The sequence below is a fragment of the Eleginops maclovinus genome, chromosome 12 (genome assembly GCF_036324505.1).
Source record: "Eleginops maclovinus isolate JMC-PN-2008 ecotype Puerto Natales chromosome 12, JC_Emac_rtc_rv5, whole genome shotgun sequence".
Classification (NCBI taxonomy): Eukaryota; Metazoa; Chordata; class Actinopteri; order Perciformes; family Eleginopidae; genus Eleginops; species Eleginops maclovinus.
Genome location: NC_086360.1, coordinates 18,833,218 through 18,855,243, shown reverse-complemented (window position 1 = coordinate 18,855,243; position 22,026 = coordinate 18,833,218). Strand labels below are relative to the sequence as shown.

General features: G+C 39.7%; 2 protein-coding genes across 2 annotated transcripts; both read left to right on the top strand.

Moving 5' to 3' along the window:
• The first annotated feature begins 357 nt into the window (after positions 1-357).
• asb6 (ankyrin repeat and SOCS box containing 6) lies at positions 358-7,210 on the top strand. Its single transcript, XM_063896404.1, has 7 exons — positions 358-444; positions 775-920; positions 2,727-2,899; positions 4,449-4,555; positions 4,654-4,762; positions 4,853-4,939; positions 6,097-7,210. The coding sequence occupies exons 2-7, from the start codon at positions 811-813 to the stop codon at positions 6,789-6,791; spliced, it is 1,281 nt and encodes a 426-aa protein (XP_063752474.1). The 5' UTR covers positions 358-444; positions 775-810; the 3' UTR covers positions 6,792-7,210.
• Positions 7,211-20,819: 13,609 nt separating this feature from the next.
• Positions 20,820-21,953, top strand: LOC134873594 (immediate early response gene 5-like protein). Its single transcript, XM_063897354.1, has one exon. It carries the CDS (start codon positions 21,008-21,010, stop codon positions 21,881-21,883), a length of 876 nt encoding a protein of 291 aa, XP_063753424.1. The 5' UTR covers positions 20,820-21,007; the 3' UTR covers positions 21,884-21,953.
• The last annotated feature ends 73 nt before the right edge of the window (positions 21,954-22,026 follow it).

Below are 22,026 nucleotides of genomic sequence, written 5' to 3'. Positions count from 1 at the left end.
CACCCACAGCAACAACTATATCTGTATAAATGTTCTGCCCAAATACTCAGAATAGAGACTCTTTAATATAACGTGATCGCTTTGATTAAAATAGCTGATAAACTTAAGAAAAACGGGGTCAATTAGAAAGTACTGTTCACAAAAAAGAAAATAACATCCGCTTCCCAATGCCTCTCATTATTTAATAAAAACTGTAGTAACACTGCAGATGTATATATTCTTCCTCATTCATTTGTCTTTCTGTTTCTCAAGCAGTAAACTTGACAGTGTTTGTTTAGTGCAGAAAAGATTAGCCATCGTTTGAGGAAAGAGCGTAAAGTGGAACCTTTGTTGCACACTTTTTGCTTCAAAGGGGAATGAAAACAGTGTCGGACCCATTTGGGCGTGCAGGACAAGCTTCCTGTTTTGAACCAAGGGAAACGACTGGCTGGACTAAAGTTATCAGTGAGTGTTTTTACAATTTAGATCATTTCCCCGAACACTTTCAGTCACAATTAAGCAAATACATGAGCGATGCATTTAACGTAGCTACTAATGCTAGAAGTGACTGGGACGTTTTACATGTGCATGCTAAATTAGCTGGCTACAATATAACTTTTTGAGAAGGTGAGGGTGAAATGCTATGCACAGAGTAGCAAAGCATCTGACGTAGAAAATGAGTGAATTGTCTCCTATTTTCAACCAATACATGGGTTTCATCGATAAATCATTAGGGGAGTTATCTGAAATTAAGTCTCTGATATGAGTTGTATACTGTTGTATTTTGTTTTTTAGGTTTCGACTTACTAAAGTGTGTTGAGCGGAGGAGCCATGCCTTTCCTCCATGGGTTTCGTAGGATCATTTACGAGTACAAGCCGCTCGTTGATGCTGTTATGGCTGTGGTTGTACTTCAGGAAGGAGGCGGAAGTCACGAGGACAGGTAAAGCTGAAGTCACATTTATATTATTTTTGAATAGCTGTAGGCAGAGGACGATATACACATTTGTGTTCACGATTATCCTGGTCAAAGTAGTTGCAAGTCACGTAATTATATAAACTAATTATGCTTAACACATCCTGGAAACACTTTACCTTATGTGGCGGGGTGGTGTGGTTAAATTTAAATGGGATGGACCGACAACGCCACCTGGGGACTTGCACCCCAGGATATAAACATAAAAAGAGTAGGACACAGGTTCAGGACTGAGGGGCAGAGAGGTGTTTCAGAATAAAGTAACTTCTATTAATTGTAAATCAAAAGGAAACTTAGGAAAACGGTGCTGGAAGACAAAATAATGGATTATAAGACAACAATTACTCAGTTTCAAAATGATCTTTATTATACAATGGGATTAACATCTTTATCTAAAATGTAACATTTAAAAGTCTATTTAAAAAAAACTAAATCTAAAGTGAGCTGAGGCCAGTTAATGGGGTGGCAGGCTACTTCTCGTGACACTAGGGTGCAACCAAATACTCACCATGTGCAGCCACAGCAAACCACACCGAGCAAACAGTTCCTCACTCGTGCTCCCCGGTGATCTTCACCACCACAAATAGTGAGGGTGACTACCCCCCCAATGACTGGCACTGAGCTTTACTAACGGAAATAAGAAATAACTGAAAACAAGGTTGAACAAACAAAGGGGTTATCCCAGTTGGCTAAACAAAAAAACTAACTCAAACTAAACTGGACTAGCCAAAAACAGCAACTGGCATACACAAAAACAGCAGCCGGTGAACCACAGGAAGAAAGAGTCACCGGACAAACTGCACCACCGACCATGACAGCAGAGCAAAAGGAAAGAACAATTGCATCAGGTGTAATTTATACTGTGCCCTAATTAGGGGAGTGGTTGGGGGGAGGAGTCAGGCCCTGAGCTGCATTCCCAAGCACCCCACTACACTTACATTTTGTTTAACAAATAAAAGACATCTGAGAAGTGATCAGGACAAATAGAAAGAGGAAAAGGAAAAAAAACACACTGGAGCTCAAGAGACCAGGAAGGTCAGAGCAGGAGAAAGCCAGGAGGAGATGAGGACATTAGTGAAAAAGAAGAAATGAGTGTGAGGGATAAAGATGAAGTGTCAGACTCAGAAAAAGGGACTGGCCGGCAGTGATCAGGAGGCAGATGAAACTCCAGCTTGACTACATTGTATGTTTTTATTTTCCTTACATATCCCATTGTAGCAGCACAATTAAGCAGTTCTTTCTATTATTATTATTATTATTATTATTATTATTATTATTATTATTATTATTATTATTATTATTATTATTATTATTATTATTATTATTAGTAGTAGTAGTAGTAGTAGTATTATAGTATATTTTCTAACATGATAGCAACCCAAACTGCTTTTTCAAGTCAATTGTGAGGATATTCCTGATTACCCAGATCATGGTATCACCCTGAATTTATGGTCGGTGTATTTTATTGTAATTTGCGAAAAAATTAAAAACGTTATTGTCTCATCCCTCAGTTTTGAGCACATTTTATTTCCAGTATGTTCATTGAGCTCTTTCAGAAAGCCAATAATATGTTTTTCAAGGTTAAATCCAATTTATCCTCATCAGATGCATAACAGTAAAAGGTAGTTATTTTTAATGTTCAATTGTGTGTGTATCAGTTTGTTCTACTCCAGTTATAATGTCATAACCTCTGCTGGTACACAATGCATATATGATCTGGAAGCTTTGCATACAGTTTTAATAAAACAGTACACCTTCTGCTCCCGTGTCCAGAGTCAGAAGCCCTGAGGGTGAGTCCAGCTCTCTGGTGGAGCTTCTGGAGCGCGAGTCCCATTCAGAAGTGTTTGTGGAAGGTATCAGCTGTGCTCTGTCTAAGGTAGCAGAGCATGGACTGGTGAACGCAGCTGAAATCCTTCTACGCTATGGAGCTGATCTAAACTTTGAGGGTAAGATATCGCTTCTTTTGTGGGCTGTAAATTAATTGTACACTTTCTTTTACTAAAATAAAATTGCAAATAAATAGAGTAGCCAGCCAGACAACCCTAAATAACACTATCAGAGCACACTGACCCTAATGATAAATGATCAATTCTGCATTTCAAACTGTGCAAAGGCTGGTTTAAATGATATATATATATATATATATATATATATATACCAATTTCAGTAGTCATTTTTGATTATTTTAAACATAATATATATTTTCTCTTGACAAATGAAGTGCCTTACTTTCACAAAAATTATCTTCGACTTGTTTCTGTAACAAAAGGTATATCTGTTGCTGCTGTGATGCAAGAAAGATTTCAGACTTGATCTAACAATAAAGTATCATCTTATCGTATATCATTTATAGTAGTAGGCTTACTGATCAGTTGTTTGTTTTGCTTTGTTGGCTAGAAGCTACAATAGCTTTCATCTTGCTGCAGTTTTAATAGGTGATCTGGAGTCTCTTTCACATGCACAACAGTATTTCACCTGAATTCATAGAGAAAATGTAATGAGTGTTTGAAGTATGGGACCTAAGTGTCGCGGTCATTTTCAATGTTACACAAGGATTGCATGATTTAAAATTGAACAAGTTGTTGTCCATATACACTGAAGGGAACAAGTTTCCCTTTTGCAAATTGCAGTGGAAAGAGCTGCATGTCTTAAGGCTGTGACAGAATCTGCCAGCGTGTCAGACTCTGCTGTGGTGACCTCTGGTGGTAGCAAGAATGTCTTTCCCCTGGGACATAATTAGAGGTTCCTGGCAGAGGCTGCTTCATTCATCTTTTACTTATATTGAATGCCTTTTTCCGGAATGTTAACAGTGACAAATTCTCCCACATAGCAAGCAAGTATGTTCAAGCTTCTCTATTTTTAGGTTGTCGTGCCTTGATGTTTTAAAATAGTTTATGCTAACTATCTGAGAGGCCTGTAGCCAAAGCGTATGATAGTAAAGATAGTTATAAGACAGGTAATTGGCACTGAAGGTTCTTTGGTACCAATAGAATGGTTATTTGGTCTGAACCGAAGCAAAAATAATCATAAATTGACTAACAGGTTGAGAGAGAGCAGCAAAGTGTAATTGACAGCTTTCAAATCAGCAAAAATAAACCATACTAACCAGATGGGCGGACTAGAGTGTATTTTGACATTTAATAATCTGGACTTTGATCATAGTTACAGAAACTGTCAATAATCTATAGATACATGTAATGAGTACTGTGCTGTTAAATGTAAAATTTAGAATAAACGTTGGTTTATAATCTGCTTTTATACTGGATTGCTGTGGGATACAGCGGGCGAGAGTCTGACACCAACAACAGCTTGAGAAAACACTCAGTCACCAGTTTGTCATCACACACGCTGCATCTGAAGCTCTAAGTAAATAAATAAAACACAAGGAAATACACAACAACAAAAAACATACCATTAAATTGTATCATTGTCAGAAATCTTAATCTGTGATAAAGACTCCATTTGTTTAATATTAATTTCTGTTCTTCTATCCAGACCCAGTATCCTACTACAATCCTCTCCATATGGCAGTTTTGAGGAACAAACCAGACATGGTGAAGCTGCTGGTCAGACACGGAGCAGACGTTGAAAAGAGAGACAGGGTGAGGCAACTCTGGATGATTTAAGTCCTATTTGTTCTCATAGTATCATGCTTATCTTTCTGTAGCATTGTATGTGTAATATAGATGTAACTTTGTAGATCCATGAGAGCAGTCCTTTGGATCTTGCCAGTGAGGAGTCGGAGAGGCTGCCCTGCTTGCTCGTCCTGCTGGAGCTCGGTGCTGATGTCAATGCATGGGATAAACATGGTAAATTAACCTTGCCTGGCCTTATTCAAATATATTTATTCTTTCCCTGGTTCCTTCTCACACCGGATTGTTTTGGTTTCTTCCCTAAAGGAAAAACACCTTTGCTCCATGCTTTTGCAAGTAGCGACGGACTGACTGTGCACAACATAGAGAACATCGAGCTTCTTCTTCAGAGAGGTACTGACTGTGAAACACCCTTCATCTTCCCTTTGCCTTCTTGTCCACTTTCAAACACCCTCTCAAACTGAATCGCACTCAAACCACTACTTTCAGAAACTTGTGTTAGTATGCACCTGCCCACCTGTATGCATTTTGAGATCAAAGTAAACTCAGGGGCTGTCAGGTTTAAATACGCACATAGAAGTTTTATCGAAAGTGAAAATGGAGCAGAACCAATCCTGTGATTACGCCATGAAGCGACTGACTGACTTTAAACTGCAGGATGTTTAACAGTCAAAGTCTTTCACTTCTTCACAGACAGAGTAGTGGTGTTGTCGATCTGCTCTATTTATACTATATCTATACCTCTTGTCTTTAGGTATTTACAATAGTGAACAACGGCATAAAGAAGACGCACATTGGGAACTTTATTAAAAGTCAGTTTATTCAACTTTTGGAAGTCGTCCAGAGCTATGATGAAGTTGATCAATAGAAAATAATGTATGTATATATATTTATATATATATATATATATATATATATACTGTATATACATATATATGTTTTAATAAAGGTTTGTCATTCAAATGGCCCGACATGCAGTTTGAGCCTCTCAAATATGGAGACGTCCTGCTTCTCTTTGTTTAGTATTGATTGAGATGCTCGATCATGTTATTTGCTGCTGATTGTCGATAAGCCATATCGGCTCAAAGCAATGTTTTGTTTATGCTGTTATAGCTGCATTACAGTATACGTGACTCTACAGTGTGAATAAAGACTCACAACAAGGAAACCTGTTATAAAAAGCCCACAAAATAATCTTAATTTAAAGAGAAGAACACTACAGACTGTTGGTCAAACTATGTCATTCTCCACTGCCTTGATTTATACCATTCCTTCTCATTCCTTTTTTCTCATTATGATCTGTTTTGAAAGTTAACAAACTTTATAGAACTACTATACAGTATGTCTGGAGTGGCCTTGTAATCTAGGCAGCAAAGGCTCAATTTAACCAGTAATGTCAGTGGATTTGTTTTGTAGTTTCATTAAGGGCCTAAATAATTACTAATTTAAAGAAATAATCATTGATAAATATAGTTAATGATACATTTGCTTGTTATTTTAATTTGTTCATAACACAAATATGGTTCTGTGTGACGCTTTCTTCTCTGCAGGTGCTGACGTTAACGCGGCTTCTTTAGACGGTGAAACTGCTATGTCCTCTTTGGTCTTTGTGGTCACGGAGGCTCTGGAGGCCGACGTGGAGGATGCTGCTGAGATGGGTAACTTTTGCTTGAAAGCCACGCGGCTACTTTTGTCTCACGGTGCGGACCCCAGCTCCTGTCTGAATGCCCTGACGCAAACGAGCCTGGAGCACTTTGACCTGCTCTTCCCTCTGGCAGTGCTGTTAATTCGGAGCGGAGCGTCTTTGGTTTGCTCTCATCACGGCGACTCCTGTTGGTCAGGTTACAGCCTCCTTTTCCACCGCCTCCACACAGTCCTGCAGAAGTGCCCCGATAAAAGCCACGCCTCAGAGCTGCTGGAGCAAGCTGAGGTGTTGCTCGACTTAGCAAGGGTAGACCTCATCGCGCTGCATGTGAAAGTGAAGCTCCCTGTGCCCGGTCAGGACCCGCATCCCTACGCTCAGGCTCTAAAGGACCTGCATAGCCGCGTAGTAGAGCACGAAGCGAACCCTCCTGCTCTGCAAAGTCTTTGTAGGGCATTTATAAGGAGCCACCTACAGCCTGGGCCCCTGGAAGACAGAGTGAAAGCTTTACCGTTACCGGACAAACTGAAAGACTTTATACTTCCTGAGCCAATCCCTAAACCTGGCTGGGACTGCTTCAAGCCCCAACAGAGCCAGCACTGACAATAAAAGCTACCAACTAGTTTGTGCTCTACCTGAAAATCTAAATTGAAGAACTGAAAAGGCCTGTAGTAGTTGTATAAAAGTATTGAGCACCATTGAGGCCTTTATTTAAAATCTTATCATTGTTTTCTCTGCCAAAATACCAGACAACCAGTGTATGTTTACTTAAAGACACAAAGTAATGCGTGTAGCTAAATCTGCTGTTCTGATTAAACTGCCACACAGCAAACACACAATACAATCCACCAGATGGCAGTGTTGCTCTCTCAGCTCAGATCGCAGGGTCACAGATTTAGGTAGGCTCCATCTATATTTCATCTCCTCAACATGATGGTGGAGTATTGTGGAATTTGTGGATATTCTCGCTTTTCTCGCTTTAACATAAAAATGTACCAATAAAACAGTCAGGTTTCTCACCAGCAGAGTCCTGAAAGCTGTCCACAAATATGAGTTTGACATTTTTTTTTGTTATGGCTGTCAACATGTAACAGTTTGTAGCTGACCAGGTAGTGGCAGTGCAGCGCTGAGTGTGTCTCAGACTAACTGGCTGCGTGTTTATAGTGAAATAATTGTTGCTATATATATTTAGCATGTTCATACAGCACACATCAGTTGAGTGAATGCTTAAAAAAAAAAAAAGAAGAAGGAATATAACGCTCCAACACGGCAGGAAGCCTGTAGATGTTTTGACACGGTTTCACTGTGACATAATGTGTCTGCAGTGGCTGCTGGCGTGGAAAGTTTTACCAAGCATTCTTAATGCTAATGTTTAAATTCAGATGAATACAGGGGCCCTTTCCTCTTTTTTTTTTTTTTTTTGGGGGGGGGTGGGGTTTGGTTCCTGCTATGTACAAAACCCAATCTGCACATCCCATCTTTGGTAATAAATAAACGGCGCCTAAAAGAATAACAACCATGGTTGTGTGTGTGTGTGTGTGTGTGTGTGTGTGTGTGTGTGTGTGTGTGTGTGTGTGTGTGTGTGTGTGTGTGTGTGTGTGTGTGTGTGTGTGTGTGTGTGTGTGTGAGACAAGCAAACTAAATAGGACATTGTGTTACACAACTAACCCCTTCCTGACATTGCTGAAGCTGGAGTGGCTCCAAGGCTTGCAAGCGCTCCAGCTCCTCTTGGTTATCTAGGTCACAGCCTCTGAGGAGAAGAGCCTCAGCAGCAGCAGCAGCAGCCCTGCATGACACACGCTTCACTCTCCTGTCTGACTGAATCTCTTGACAAAACCTCAACACTGGCCCTGGTCGAATGAGGGAGAGAGAGAGGGGGAGAGAGAGAGAGAGCGAGCGAGGGGGAGGGAGGGTTGGGAGGGGGTTGCAGGAGGCAGCAGGGAAAAAAAAAAAAGTTACAGAGACGGCATATGTGGAGTGGTTGTGGGAGCACTCATGGAGCACACATGGTAATGGAAATGGCAACGTTGGATTACATTTATACAATACACTAGCTGTAGGAACATAATCCATCCAACCAACAATCACAACAGCGGGGGGAAACAGCCTTCTTCCACAGAGTCCAATCCCTGCTTGCAGAAGGTGATAGAACAGAGATAGTGGGGGGAGGGCTAAGGCAGTGCTCTCCATCCAGCATTTATTGGAAAACAGTGCGAGTGAAGCTCGGTACTGAAATTAGTTATTGATCTATTCTCTCCCTGAAGCCCTTGGGTCTTTCCCACCACACCTGCTCGTTCTCTCATAGCCTTTTCCTTCCCTGCAAACAATTGTATCTCCAGCTTCTGTGCTTTTTTGCTGGTGTTGTAGTTATATTCTTCCAATCCTCTTGTCATAAAAATAAGATTCCAAGAATAAAGTGATGTCTACTAGAAAGTTTTATATTTACAAACTTAAATTCTAGAATTACTTTTTTGCTTTATAGTTAAAACTAATGTATACTAAAATGAAAACTTTGTGTAAAATTATTGATATGTTCCCCTTTTCATTTGAAATTCTTCTCTTAACTACATAGTATTCACAATCAGGAACCCCTTAATATTCCCACACAGCAGGGACATTTACATTTGTTACAGCAAAAGGTAAAAAGACAGAATTAGCTAACACATTAATATATAGAGGAAAACCACACATTAGTTATACAGAAATAAATAAGAAGGTAAGTAAGTACACATCCATGGCTAAAAAGCATGATGAGCAGCAACTTCAAAACGTATTTCTTCCGATAATAATAGATTATCGAAAGAAATAAGTCCATGTTAAACAAGTATTGTGTATTTCTCTTCTTGGTCTTAACTCGTCCCTGACATCTTTGCCAGCTGCAGCAGTATTGATAATAAAAGCTTGGACTTGGACTAACTTTAGGAGAAAAAATTCAGTACAAGGACATTTAAAGCCACACGTAGAAAAGTTATTGTATGGATATCAAGTGATAACAGTACTTGGAATACTGCACTGTAGCTCTGAGCCTAAAACATGAAGAGAAAATATTTTGCTATTTAAATTTGGACAAAAATATTGCTGCTTCTTTTGTATTCATGTTAGTGCTTGTTGGCTGAGTTCCCAGTCTGGCTCTAAACCTTTTTTATTAACCACTGCGTCACCAACTCAAACACATCGTGGTCTATCCCGGGAATGCTCTTTTATACATTGAGCCTGTGCAGAATGTGCATCTCCTTGTCTTTCAGTATACATTGTCTACCAGTAGACATCGTCTAGACACGGGATGATTGCAGACCTCACTGAACACTCAGCTGCTGCCTGAAACCTCGTGGGAGCAGAGGTGGACTTTGGAGGGAAAGGCCCAGCAGTCAGTAAAGGGTAGGGGGGGGGGTAACACTCGCACCCCCTTTAGATTGTGTATTTAAGTGTTTGCCCATACATCTTCGTGCTGTGAGTGTTTTCTGGTGTGTGAAGGCAAGCCTGAATTCAGATGTATGAGTGTGTGTGTGTGGGGGAGAGCAAAAAGAAAAAGCGTAGACATTGAAACACACAGTGTTCATAACCGCAGATGTGGTGACTTCATCACCAGAAAATGTACCCCGTCCTACTGCTCTGTGAGCCCTGATGGAGCTCAGCAAAAATGAATGGATGTTAATGCTAACACATATAAAATCAAAGCAATACAAGTCTGCACTTTTGCTGACTTCCATGGAGCAAATTTATCTCCCATAACATTGTTGTTGTTTTGCCCTCGTACTGTTAAATGTGATGGTTTGACTCTGTGTATTGGGGGGTGTCTCTTGGTCTCGGAGATGGTCACAGGTCGCTGGGTTCACCCAGGGCTAGGACTAATCTCAGCGAGGGTGGATTTGATGCAGGATAACTGAGTCCTGTTGGGGCAGGCCACCTTCTCATTCTGCTCCAGGTGTTGGTTCCTCGTTTAGACTGACACATACCGGCTGTTGTGCTCAGCAGATTTTGAAGTAGTCATTATACTTCATTCTTTAAGTTCTTATTAAAGGCTTTTTGTATGTTTTTTTGTTAGATAGATAACCTTTAAGGAAAAATAAGTTCAGCTTCAAGTTAGTTTCTTGTTGGAAAATAGAGAGATCCTTCCTAAGTTGCCCTACTTTTCTGTATACTTTCCTCTTTTAAATCTCTTCCGAAATGTGTTTTTCTACATGCCATAATTTTTCTCAAATCTAAGGTTTACCCAAATCTATTTGGAAGTAGAACTGCTTCAACAAGTAACCGTACAGCTTCACACTAACACCAGGCTGCTCTTGCTCTTTGAGCTTTGAGGAGGAATCATTTAAGTGTAGCATGCTGAAAAAGTTACGGTTCCATACTCCTATTTTAGAAGCACTCAAATCCACCACCCTCTACATTTCTACTACTGACGCCATTTCACAGAAATTCCAGACAACTGGCGCCTGAGCTCTGCCTCAAGAAGGACATGATGAATAGGACACACCCTTGGTATGCTAGTGAATGGTAGAATATATGGCACACTGCAGTGTTACAGCCTAGATTCCTTACAGCCTCTCTTCCCAGCTCTTTAGAGTGTCGGTTTTTCTGCTTCTCTCCCCCTTGCGTTTCATGCTGCTCGCCTATTTTTAAAAGCTTGAATTTGAGTGAAATGCACTGAGGCACCAGTAAGGCGAGCTACAGCTCTTCCCAGCGCTGGTTCCTGATCCACCTCTTTGTTGTGGTCTATGCATGCCTGCTCTAGTCACATGACTGCGTTTCTATGGCAACTCGGGTTTGAGTAATCATTTGCGTTACGACCTTTATTCCCTTGAGGAAAGGGGAGGGGGAGGTTAGACTGAGCCTGTAGAAAGAGGGAGCAAGAGGAAAGAGAAAAGACAGGCAGAAGGGGAGCGGCGGAGAGGCACAGGGACAGAAAATAGGCAGAAACAGCGGCTGAGGATGAAAATGTTTAGCTCTTTCTTGCTTTTTATATTTTATCTTTTTCTCTTCATACTGCACCCAGCCTCTACCTCGCCTTATTCAGTAGTTGACGAGGGACAGAAGAAGAAGAAAGGCTGCCACTAAACACTGGGTTGTGTGCTTCAGTTTCAACCATAATGTCTTTTATGCTGTGACTCACTCTGTGACTAGGTCAGGCGAGTGAGTTTGGTTGGAGAGGCAGCAGGCATGTATGTTTCATAAGGGCCTACACACACACACACACACACGCGTGGAGGAAAAGCAGTACTGTGCCACATGTGCAAGTCTCAGCAGAAACAGATTCTGTATGTTCCTGTTTCTTGCTCTCCCGGCTGTGTTGTCATGGTTACAGAGCTAGTCGACCAAGGCACGCAGCTCCCCTCCCTCCCTCTGCTCTCTCTCTCTCTCTCTCTCTCTCTCTCTCTCTCTCTCTCTCTCTCTCTCTCTCTCTCTCTCTCTCTCTCTCTCTCTCGCCACCGTTGGGTGATTCAACCCATCAGTTGGGTTGTGTCATCTCCTAGATAGAGTTTCTAGCTCCCACTTCTCCTAAATGGAGTTTTTCAGTTTGTGTTTCAATTGGATTCTAGTTTGAGAAAACAGAGAGAGAGAGTGTGTGTGTGTGTGTGTGTGTGTGTGTGTGTGTGTGTGTGTGTGTGTGTGTGTGTGTGTGTGTGTGTGTGTGTGTGTGTGTGTGTGTGTGTGTGTGTGTGTGTGTGTGTGTGTGTGTGTGTGTGGGGTGAGGTTTGGGTGAGTTCTTCGGGCATCTTTTACTCGCAGTAGTTGGGATCCAGCATTGACAGGTGGGCTCGAATGGGGGTCTGGTGATAGACACTGAGGGGGTTGTGGAGAGGGTGGAGGTGGTGCTGGTGCTGGCTGCTTCCAGGTGCCTGCGACTGGGGCTGAATATGAATGAGGGGCCCCGGTCCTCCAGAGATGGCGACTGGGGAGAGAGCTGCTAAAACCAGAGACCAGTGGAGCTTGGCTGCGTGAGAGGCCCCCACAAGCTATTGACAGGAGCTGGAGCTAGCCATCACGTTAATTAGCGTTTTTACTCTCGCAGCTCCGAATAGGGGGAGTGGGTTAGAGAGGGATGTGGGGGTGGTATATGACTCATAGACACAGTATGGTTTATTCATGATGGAGGAAGGGTGTGTGTGTGTGTGTGTGTGTGTGTGTGTGTGTGTGTGTGTGTCCTTAGTAGATCACTGATTGGCACTAAGCCAAGATATTATTATGTCTTGAACATAATAGCGGGATTTCATTGTTACTTTCACTGATATTTCTAAAAAATAATTTACAAAACATCCTGAAATGAATACCTTTTTTGTAAAACAAGATTTTTCCCTCTGATTGTGCGATACTGAATGTTACAGGAAGTTTTACACAACACATGTTCAGATAAAGATGATGCCAGTAACAAAACTAGAAGCCTTAACATTTATTTTTTTATTTCAGTTTCCTCTGTTACCGAAACATCATTGATCGCAGGCTTTTGAGGCCCGTCTGGGGAGCATCAGACTGATGAAATGGGTTAAGGGTGCCTCTCTCATAGGTGACCTGACCTTGTCTCCTCTGCCTCAGCCCCTGACAGTGATCCTCCCCCCCCTGAGTGATGTGTGGGATCAATAAATTGGTATTTTACCCACACCAATCACCAAGGACCCCCATCCAGGTTGAGCAGAGCTGAAGAGAAGAGCTGCTGCAATAGAAAGAACATTCCAGTCTCCTCCGCAGTCTGTTCGCTCGCTTGGTGCCAGAGCAGGGATGTGTGTGTGTGTGTGTGTGTGTGTGTGTGTGTGTGTGTGTGTGTGTGTGTGTGTGTGTGTGTGTGTGTGTGTGTGTGTGTGTGTGTGTGTGTCTGTGTGTCTGTGTGTCTGTGTGTGTGTATATGTATAAGAGGGTGTAAGGGGGGGTTACATTACAGCTATGCTATTGTCTAATTGTCTCCTCTTATCATTAGTGACAACCATGACCTCTGTTATTGGCATATCTGCATTCTGCCTGCACTGCAGAGCCTCCACCACACTACTCGCAGCGTTTTCTCTCCCAAGAGCGGCAGGGCCCATGCCTCATAAATACAAACACAATCTCTCCTACACCTCCTGACTGCAGGACAGGACTCCACACATATCTGCCCGTGGAGCGCAGCCCATTTGCATACATATTAAAGTGACGCCTCAGAAAAAAGGAAGAGAGAGAAAGAGGGGGGAAGTAGGGGAGGGAGGGAGAGAGAGCGGGTATATGCAAACAAGGCTTTCATCTAATATGCAAGAACCGGCATTGCTCTGGCATAAATCTGCATCTGAGCTCAGGCAAAGAGAGCGGAGCCCATTTGACAGTAAATGGGCTAGGGATGGCTGTCAGATGCGCAGGGGAACAGTGTTACCCCACAGAGAACAGGCGATTGATCCATATGGCAAGTCACATATAGCAAGAAATACAAGGTAACAATGGCACATGCCAAGTCAAACCTATGGATGGCATTAGAGGAAAGAAATGGAGGATAGATAATAAAGTAGTTCAGAAAAATATTGGAGGGTGAAAAAAAAAGTTCAATATTTTGTATTATGTGCTTGTTTGTTATTTTATGTTTTTGAAAATCAATCAAATCGAATAACACGTGTTAATCCTAACCCTAACCCTAACCCTTGTGAACTGTAGAGGGGCTGGTACGCACATTTTCTTACCTTTGGACAGAGCTAGCCTATTTCCAGTCTTCATGCTAAGCTTAGCCACTGTGACTGCGGGTTTCAGCATCATATTTACTTGATGAGATTTGAAGAGTTGAGAGCGGAAGGGCTAGTGATCTGATTAAAGCAAAACAACAAACCCCCTAATTAGAAAATAAAACCATGCTAAAATGCTAAACTGAGACGGTGAACCTCTGACCTTACACTTGTTAAACATAGATACAGTATGTTAGCATTGTCTTTCCTCGCATTTAAGCAGGCTGACATTACCATTTGGCGATTAATCACTGCTGTACCTTTAAGTATAAATGCACAGAGCTGCTAGTATAGCTGTCGACTCTTATGTGCAAATGTACATAAGGTAAGGTAACCTGCACACATATGACAAAAAGAACCTGTCTCATCTGCAATGGCATTCCTAATTGTGTTGCCAAGCAAATAGCATCATCTAAATATGTGCATACATTTGGTGCAAAATCGCCTCCATTCTATGCAAATAAGCTTCACTGCAAGGGCTAATAGGCGAACGCAGTTACAGTGAAATTAAAAAGGTCTTCAGAGGGTTGTCGGTAACTGAAGTGCATTTATTTAGAGAGTCATGCCCAGACTTTCCAGGAATCATTTATGGTAGCATTCAATTATATGTTTTGGTTTTTTTTGGTCTTCTGCTTAGATATTGCTCATATTTATCATTAGAGTGAACTAACTTTTGACAAGAAATCTTCCAACGAATCTGTATGATACCTATGCTGCATGATCCAATTAACTGAATTGATGTAGGCCCATTGTCCTCGAACAAGCAGTTATTACACTAATAGAAAACACCTTTGTACAAGCAAAAGTAGAGCGCACGATGGCAGTGCAAAAGCAAAAAAAAGTACACTAGTGAAACTTTACTTACTGTTTTCAGAAACTGGAGTGCTGCCATGTGCTCTGGGTTTCCCCTAACTGTGTGAGTATTTCATGTTGGACACCCTTGAACTCCCTTTCCTGTTTTCCTGCCTGAGCATGTCACATTGAAGCACGCCATTCTGTCTGTACAGGTGATCTTACGCACAGGAAATGGAAACTTTGAATGTGCATGTGTTGTGTGTGTGTGCACAGTTTGTGTGTGTGCATGTTGGAATAGGGGCGGGTTGGGGATTGGGGTGGGGGGTTTGAAACAGGATATGTTGGGAATAACACAAAGCACAAAAATGTGTCACATGATCTGAAACACAGAGTTGATTTATTTGGTCTTCAGAAAGAATCTGTTGCATGTGGTTTGGAGGAGAGAATGTTTTCCTACTTTGCTCTCAGTGTGCTCAGACACAACACATGGAAACATTTTCAGAGAGGCCATGGGTCCGTGAAAAAAAGCTCCAGACATTTTATTTCTTCTCCCTCTTTTCATAGCTTTTTCTGTTCTTTTTTTTCTTCAAACTGATTGAATTACATACATCTGCTTGCCACATGTGGAAATATCCGCCTAATGAATGTTTGTGATGCAGGGGTTTTGACGTGCAATTAATAGAACATGTTTATAGTTTATTTTGGTAACAATCAACTGGCAGTAGTATACCAAGTGGTGGGCTCTTTGGTTATTCCTTGCCAGTGTGGTGGTGATATATCAATGAACATCCTATTTACAGCCTCTATTTCAGTCTGTAATAAATACACTTCCACTCACATGAGACAGTTGCAGGTCTACTCTATTGTCTGCCATAAATATGCTGGAAGGGTTGGTTAAATATTGATAACACCAATTTTCTGCCTCCCCCTCTACCCCACAAACCCTCCCACCATCACCACTCACACACACACACACACACACACAAACATCACACACTCATCCCAAACCCCTCCCTCTTTTTCTCCTTCTATCTCGCGGTTATTTCACCCTCACAGTAACCTTGCTTATGCATATTGCATATGTAAATAAAGCACCCTGCCTCTGAAGTAATTGTGTGCATCTTCTACAGAGCTGCATATCTCAGCTCGGTGTTTAAGAGGACGCACTATGGAAAGACTGAATTCTCTTTGTTAAGCATGTGATTCCTTTTTGTTTAGGCTCATCGACAACTCCACAACTATAGATTTATTGATTTTTTAAAAGTGCTTGAAGTATAATTTTTACAATTTCCCAATTTTTTAGAGTTATTAAGGAGTTGGTTATGGGCGGGGCTGAGTCCTTTGCATAGGATCTCTGACAGATATAATTTTACCCACAATACTTTATCAGCACAGGTACTGTGAAGTATCTATACTTGGTTGACTATTATGAATAGTTATATCTTAACTAATTTACAAGAGAATATATATAAATTGGTTTCCATATTAAATTGGCATTAATGCGTATTTCAGTTCATAATATCAATCATCAACAACATAAACTACCAGATATAATTATTATTTATATCAAAGCAACCGTTTTTTCTTTTTCATCTTTACAAAACTCTTTGTCTCAAGAGACAGACAAAAAAAACCAAACATCTGTCTCCAATGCTGGGACAGTTTGAAGCCCTTAAAAAGTTTCAGGTATGAAATGTGCTCCATACATAAACTCAATGTAACCTTAGACCTTAAATAGCTTGTCATATGCCTTTAAAATTATGAATGATGCCTTAAAAGGACTTTGTTAGTTGTGTTTATCATTGAAAAAATATATTTACTTTAAATGTTTTTTTGTTGTTGTATGGAAAGTAGCCATTATCTTATCAACAACTGTATTAATTTGCATACCTTTCCAGAACCACAATCTCAACATAGCTCAAAGTCTGCTTAAAAATGTTTTTTTTATATATTAGACTCAAAAGTATTTGTAGATAACACGTTTGTCACTAAATAAATTGAGAAAATATTTTCATCAGCCATAAAAAAACAGTTTTGCAATGTAATGCAGTGTTCAATAAATCACAACATGAATGCTATATGAACTAAACCCTCGATGAAAAATAAATCTGAGTGTAGACAGGGATGAAATTCTAAAGTTTGCTGTATCTCAGTGTGGGGAGTTAGAGCTTAGAGTATGAGAAAAACCTATTGTAAGAAAAAAGCTTCCCAATATGCATACATTGCAAAGCAATAGAGTTGAATAGAGGATTTAAAAAAAAAGTATATGTAACAATTAAACTTTCTCCAGTAATCTGAAAGGTTTTGTTTAAATATGTCAATATGGCATTACACTATGTTTAGGTACATATAATACAACATTTTTAGAAGCAAATAGATAAAATATAACACAATTAACACTTTTTATTCATCAGGACTGCCCTGCAAAAAGGAATATAAAACTCTATAATCAATAATGCAGTTTTTACATTTGTATTTCATCATTTGCATTAACTCAACTCTGTGGTTTTATGAGGGTGTTTCAAATATATTGTTCATATCATTTAGAAATCTGAGAGAGAAAACATGACAAATATAATGGAAAATAACACGCCAAAAGTAGGATTTTTAAAAATTGTTGGAACTGAATGGAAGAATTTGAAAAACATTGTTTTAATCATTTCTAGTATATCTGCTATCTTAATTGTACCATACTTTATTTAATATAAAATAGAAGTGTACATGTTATGTGTTTTGCATGTCTGTTAAAAGTTAGAATCACCATCTTAGTGTTAGTTTAAGATTTGGTTTAAGTTGAATTGCAGCGAAGAGAAAATTAATAATTAAGAACGTACTGCTGTTAAATCAAATAACATCAGATTTCCTACTTACGATATCTATATTTATATCAGAGATTAAAAGCTAACAGTTTGATATTGAATAAAAAGAGCATCAAGAACGTTTTAATGATCATAGTCCGTTTCATTATCAGTCATGGCACTACAAACCGACTATACTGTATGAGACAAAGGCAAAAATGACATGTTTAAGTAAATGTAGAATACACATTTTTATTTGAGTAAAAATACATCGAAGAAACATATCTGTTATTACTGGAATCTGTGATTGCAGGTTTAAACCTCTAACAGCATCATAATATTTAACTTAAGTATGCCAACTTGACTTCTTCACAATTTGTCATTTTATGCACACAGAGGTCAAAATATACAGGAGAACACTTACCTCTTTTATTTGAATTACTATACCGTGTGTACTTTTGCACTCCAGCAAAGCCATCACTGTCTTATGATCTACACGTTTACTCAAGTCAATATGAGTGTGTGCGTGTCTTCATACCTGATTCTAGGTCCATTTGACATTTGCTCTAACCTTTGGGTCTGTCTCTCACAGATTGTAGGTTGCTGTTTCTCTTCAGTGATGCTCAATAAAGTGTTTGTTACGGTTTATTTTTCCTCCAATTTGACATTTTGGCACCCCCCCCCCCTTGCTTCACTGGCATTGCCATTTAGCCACCCATAATTCTTTTTGCCCTCAAGGTAACAAATATGTGTTTTTTAAAGTTTATTCTATTCACGTTGCTGAAATAATTGCAAATGTGTTTTGTTATCATTGGAAAAAGACAGAGATAGCTTTTCAGAAATATAGTTTAAATGTCACAATACTTTTTTACAATATTCTTCACTATACTAACCTTTCTACACTATGTCCTCTGTGTAACCAACAACCTATACACACATAGTTTAGGCAGTGGGACTTGGACAAAGTGATGATTGGTGATTTTTTGCAAATATCGTATAACAGCATGGACAAAAGCAAGTCATAAGTATATTATTACATTAGGTTTATCAACGTCAACTTCCCCAATTTACTTCATTCAATTAAGAATACTTGGATTTGACTAGTCTAATGCATTCAGTTCTACTATACAAATTCCTGACCTATCCCATAAGATAGATAGATAGAATCGGAGGATGAAACCCTCTTTATTAGTCACATACATGCACACAGCATAGCACACACAGTGAAATTGGTCCTCTGCATTTAACCCATCCTAGCACTAGGAGCAGTGGGCAGCTATTGTGCAGTGCCCGGGGAGCAATGGTGTCCGGTGCCTTGCAAGGGAACCACAGCAGGGCCTAGGACTGTAGCGTGCTGTACCATAAAAAATGATCTCAATCTGCTCCCAGCCACTTAAACCATATTCCAGAGAGAGCACACATGTCAGACTCCAATTTACTCCATTATCAGAGCATGATAACCATAATAGTGGCTGTCCTCCTAATTCACGTATCTGGCAGAAAATCAAAGTCATATCCAGGTGTTCAGTATGATGTCAGCCATCTGTGTGTGTACACACAAACAGATGTGGGGCATGGATGACAGATAATCCGCCTACAAAGAGCTTTTACCTCACACATCTGAGAACGGTGACAGTATTTCTATTATCAGAGGCAGGTCTGATGACATCATTGTCAGGTCCAGACAGTCTGTTCATAATTGACTACATGTGTATTGGTACAAAAAACCTATCTACTGCATGTATATATTTAATTTTGATTTGGAGGAAAGGTCTATTTACCTAAGTCTAGTAAACCAATATAGTCAAATACAGTATAGTAGAGAGAAGGCTTCTAAAGAACACAATTGTAAAGTATTGTATGGAAGTGAATGTCAAGGTGTTATTTTCCTTTCTTGTTAGGGATTATGCTTTTAGTGAGTGTGTATATATTCAACCTGACCTTTGAGGAAATATCTGTGTTACTTACTACAGTACAAAGTTATAGTACAGTATAGTACAGGTTTTTTTAATACAAAGTTGTTTAGAATTATATAGAGCTGAACAATACTTTACTATCTTCTGTTGTTAGGGTTGATGCTTCTTATTGAAACTGTGTCTATATTTGTTTTGACTTTTGAGGAATCCTATTACTTTCGTTACTTAGTACAGTATAGAGTCATAGTATAGTACAATGCGTTATATAGAAAGTTTTGTTGTACAGTGTCATATTGCACGATTGTATTATATTGTATAGAAGTCAAAATGATTGCAGTCAGGAGATGCTTCATGGATCAGTCAGTGGGGTTCAGGGGATCGGTGGAAAGTCGGAAAATGATTTCAAATCTTAAAGTTTGTGATTCAAATCGACAATAAGTTAGCATTTGTGCTGGTTTCTTGATTATCTGTTGTTTATACTCATAACACTTATAATATCCTTTTAGTTTCAAGATAGTGTTGGACATATTTTATTTGGTCTTTCTGTCATTTTAGGATTTACTTGTACAAAAAGAGCTCTATTAATAGGTTTGCTATTCTATTCACCTATAATTTAAGTCATCTCTAGTTCTATATGTTGTATTTTACGTTACTTTTTTATTATTTACTGTGTTGTATAGATCTCAGTTCTGTGCTATAACTCTCTGCTCTTTGGTATTGTATTAATGTCTATTGTATTATATTGTTCCATGTAGTCTTTATTGAATTATATCATTCTCACTGCTATATGTTCCATTCTCTTATGTGTTTTATGACTTGATGTAGTTATTATCTACCATAATCCATTCAACTCTATAACAATTTGGTATGGTCTATTAATTCTAGTGTTATCACCTAATATAGGTCTATTAACTCCTGTTCTATTCTGTTGTATAGTACTCTACTCTTCTGTATTCTATACTTTATACTTTCCTATATATTTTAACCTTTTTATGTCTATCTATTCTATTTTACCACAATATATTTTATGAAATAACTCTGTTGCATCTTGTATAATATTTCTCTCTATTACATTCTACTAATCTGAACAATGTTCTATTATATTCTCTCTACAGTTTTCTATAATACTCTAATATCATAACTTATTATTACATTTTATCTCTGTGTTATAACTCTCTGTCTACTCTAATCGGTTTTATTCCTATGTATATTATGGTCTATTCTATTACAATGACTATAATGTTCCACTCCTCTCTTTCTGTCCTATTTCGTTCTACTTTCTTCTATTCTATATAAACTTAACTTGTGATGATTTTAGTCTGCACTGAGATTTAAAGAACATATTTAGTGAAATGCAGCATGCCCGCTCCTACGTGCATTCTGAATGAGGCTAGTAGTGATATTTGCGTATAACAGAAGCACCGCCTCCCTCCCATTGGACAATGTCTACGTGAGGGCGTGGCAAGGAAAGATGAGCGTTGCAAATCCATGCCCTTACTGGGAAGACATGGAGAGCTATGGACACAGTCTACACGAATCCAGTAGGAATCTCAACTAAAGCCTAACATATTTCTTCAGTGAAGAACCGAACGATTTGAGAGACTGAGAGGAAAGAACGGCTGGCCCGGTTGAGGATGGAGTGTGCATTTGACGCACAGAATCTGATCTCCATTTCTTTGAGGAAAATCCAAAGCTCCAGGACGCAGAGAGGGGGCATCAAGCTCCACAAGAACTTACTGGTAACGTACGTACTGAGAAACGCCAGGCAGTTTTATGTGAGCAAAAACTTACAAACGCAGAGGACGCATCAATATCAGGATGTAGCTGCTGTCCGTGAAAGGCAAGAATATTTTGAACTGACTGGGAGCTTAACGGAGTTGTCCGATGACTTCTACTGCAACTTTACAGGGGTTGAGTCGGACACTTGGCACTGCGGAGCGCACCAGCATAACGGACAGCCTGCAGAGGTGGCGCACCAAGACGCATCAGCCTGCGCAATGCTTTCACCAAGTGACTCTGACCTCATGGTTTCGGAAGCCTGTTGGAGTTGTGCAGACAAATCCCCCTGGGAGTTACCTATCCAAAACGCACAAGCCAACCAAAAGACTGTCCTGGACTTGGACACGCATGTGGTGACTACTGTCACGAATGGGTACTTCCACTCAGACTGTTGCGCACAGTCAAAACAGCCGCAGGGCGCGCAGTCCTACGCTAAAAAGCGAAAGATGGACACAAGTTATCATATTGTTGATCCAGAGTTTTATTTGCCAGACTTTGGGCTAGTGCCATGTAAAAGGATGAGGACTGATGATGAGTTACATTCAGAATCGGAGCAGTTGGACAGCACAAACATCTCCAACCTGATCTCAGTGTTGGGTTCAGGCGGACTATCTGAGTTTGTGAGTTGGCAACAGACGGACCTTGAGCAAATATTCGCTACTCAAACAATTTGTTTAAAACATACACTGTTAACAGGCAGCGGTTGGACAAGAGCAATCGAAGCATTTTGATTTGTATGATTATTTTATTCTTTGTATCGATTTATTTTATTGTTTCAAATAAACCATGACACGAATGCAATTCTCTCTCTCATCTGTTATTGAAAAATGTTTCTGAAATGTGCTTATACAGAGCATTCATATTATGTCGAACT

Coding starts and splice junctions, on each gene's coding strand:
- asb6 (XM_063896404.1), top strand. CDS start 811: ATGCCTTTCCTCCATGGGTTTCGTAGGATCATTTACGAGTACAAGCCG. Junction 2,900..4,448: donor AGCTGATCTAAACTTTGAGG/GTAAGATATCGC, acceptor TCTTCTATCCAG/ACCCAGTATCCTACTACAAT. Junction 4,556..4,653: donor ACGTTGAAAAGAGAGACAGG/GTGAGGCAACTC, acceptor GTAACTTTGTAG/ATCCATGAGAGCAGTCCTTT.
- LOC134873594 (XM_063897354.1), top strand. CDS start 21,008: ATGGAGTGTGCATTTGACGCACAGAATCTGATCTCCATTTCTTTGAGG.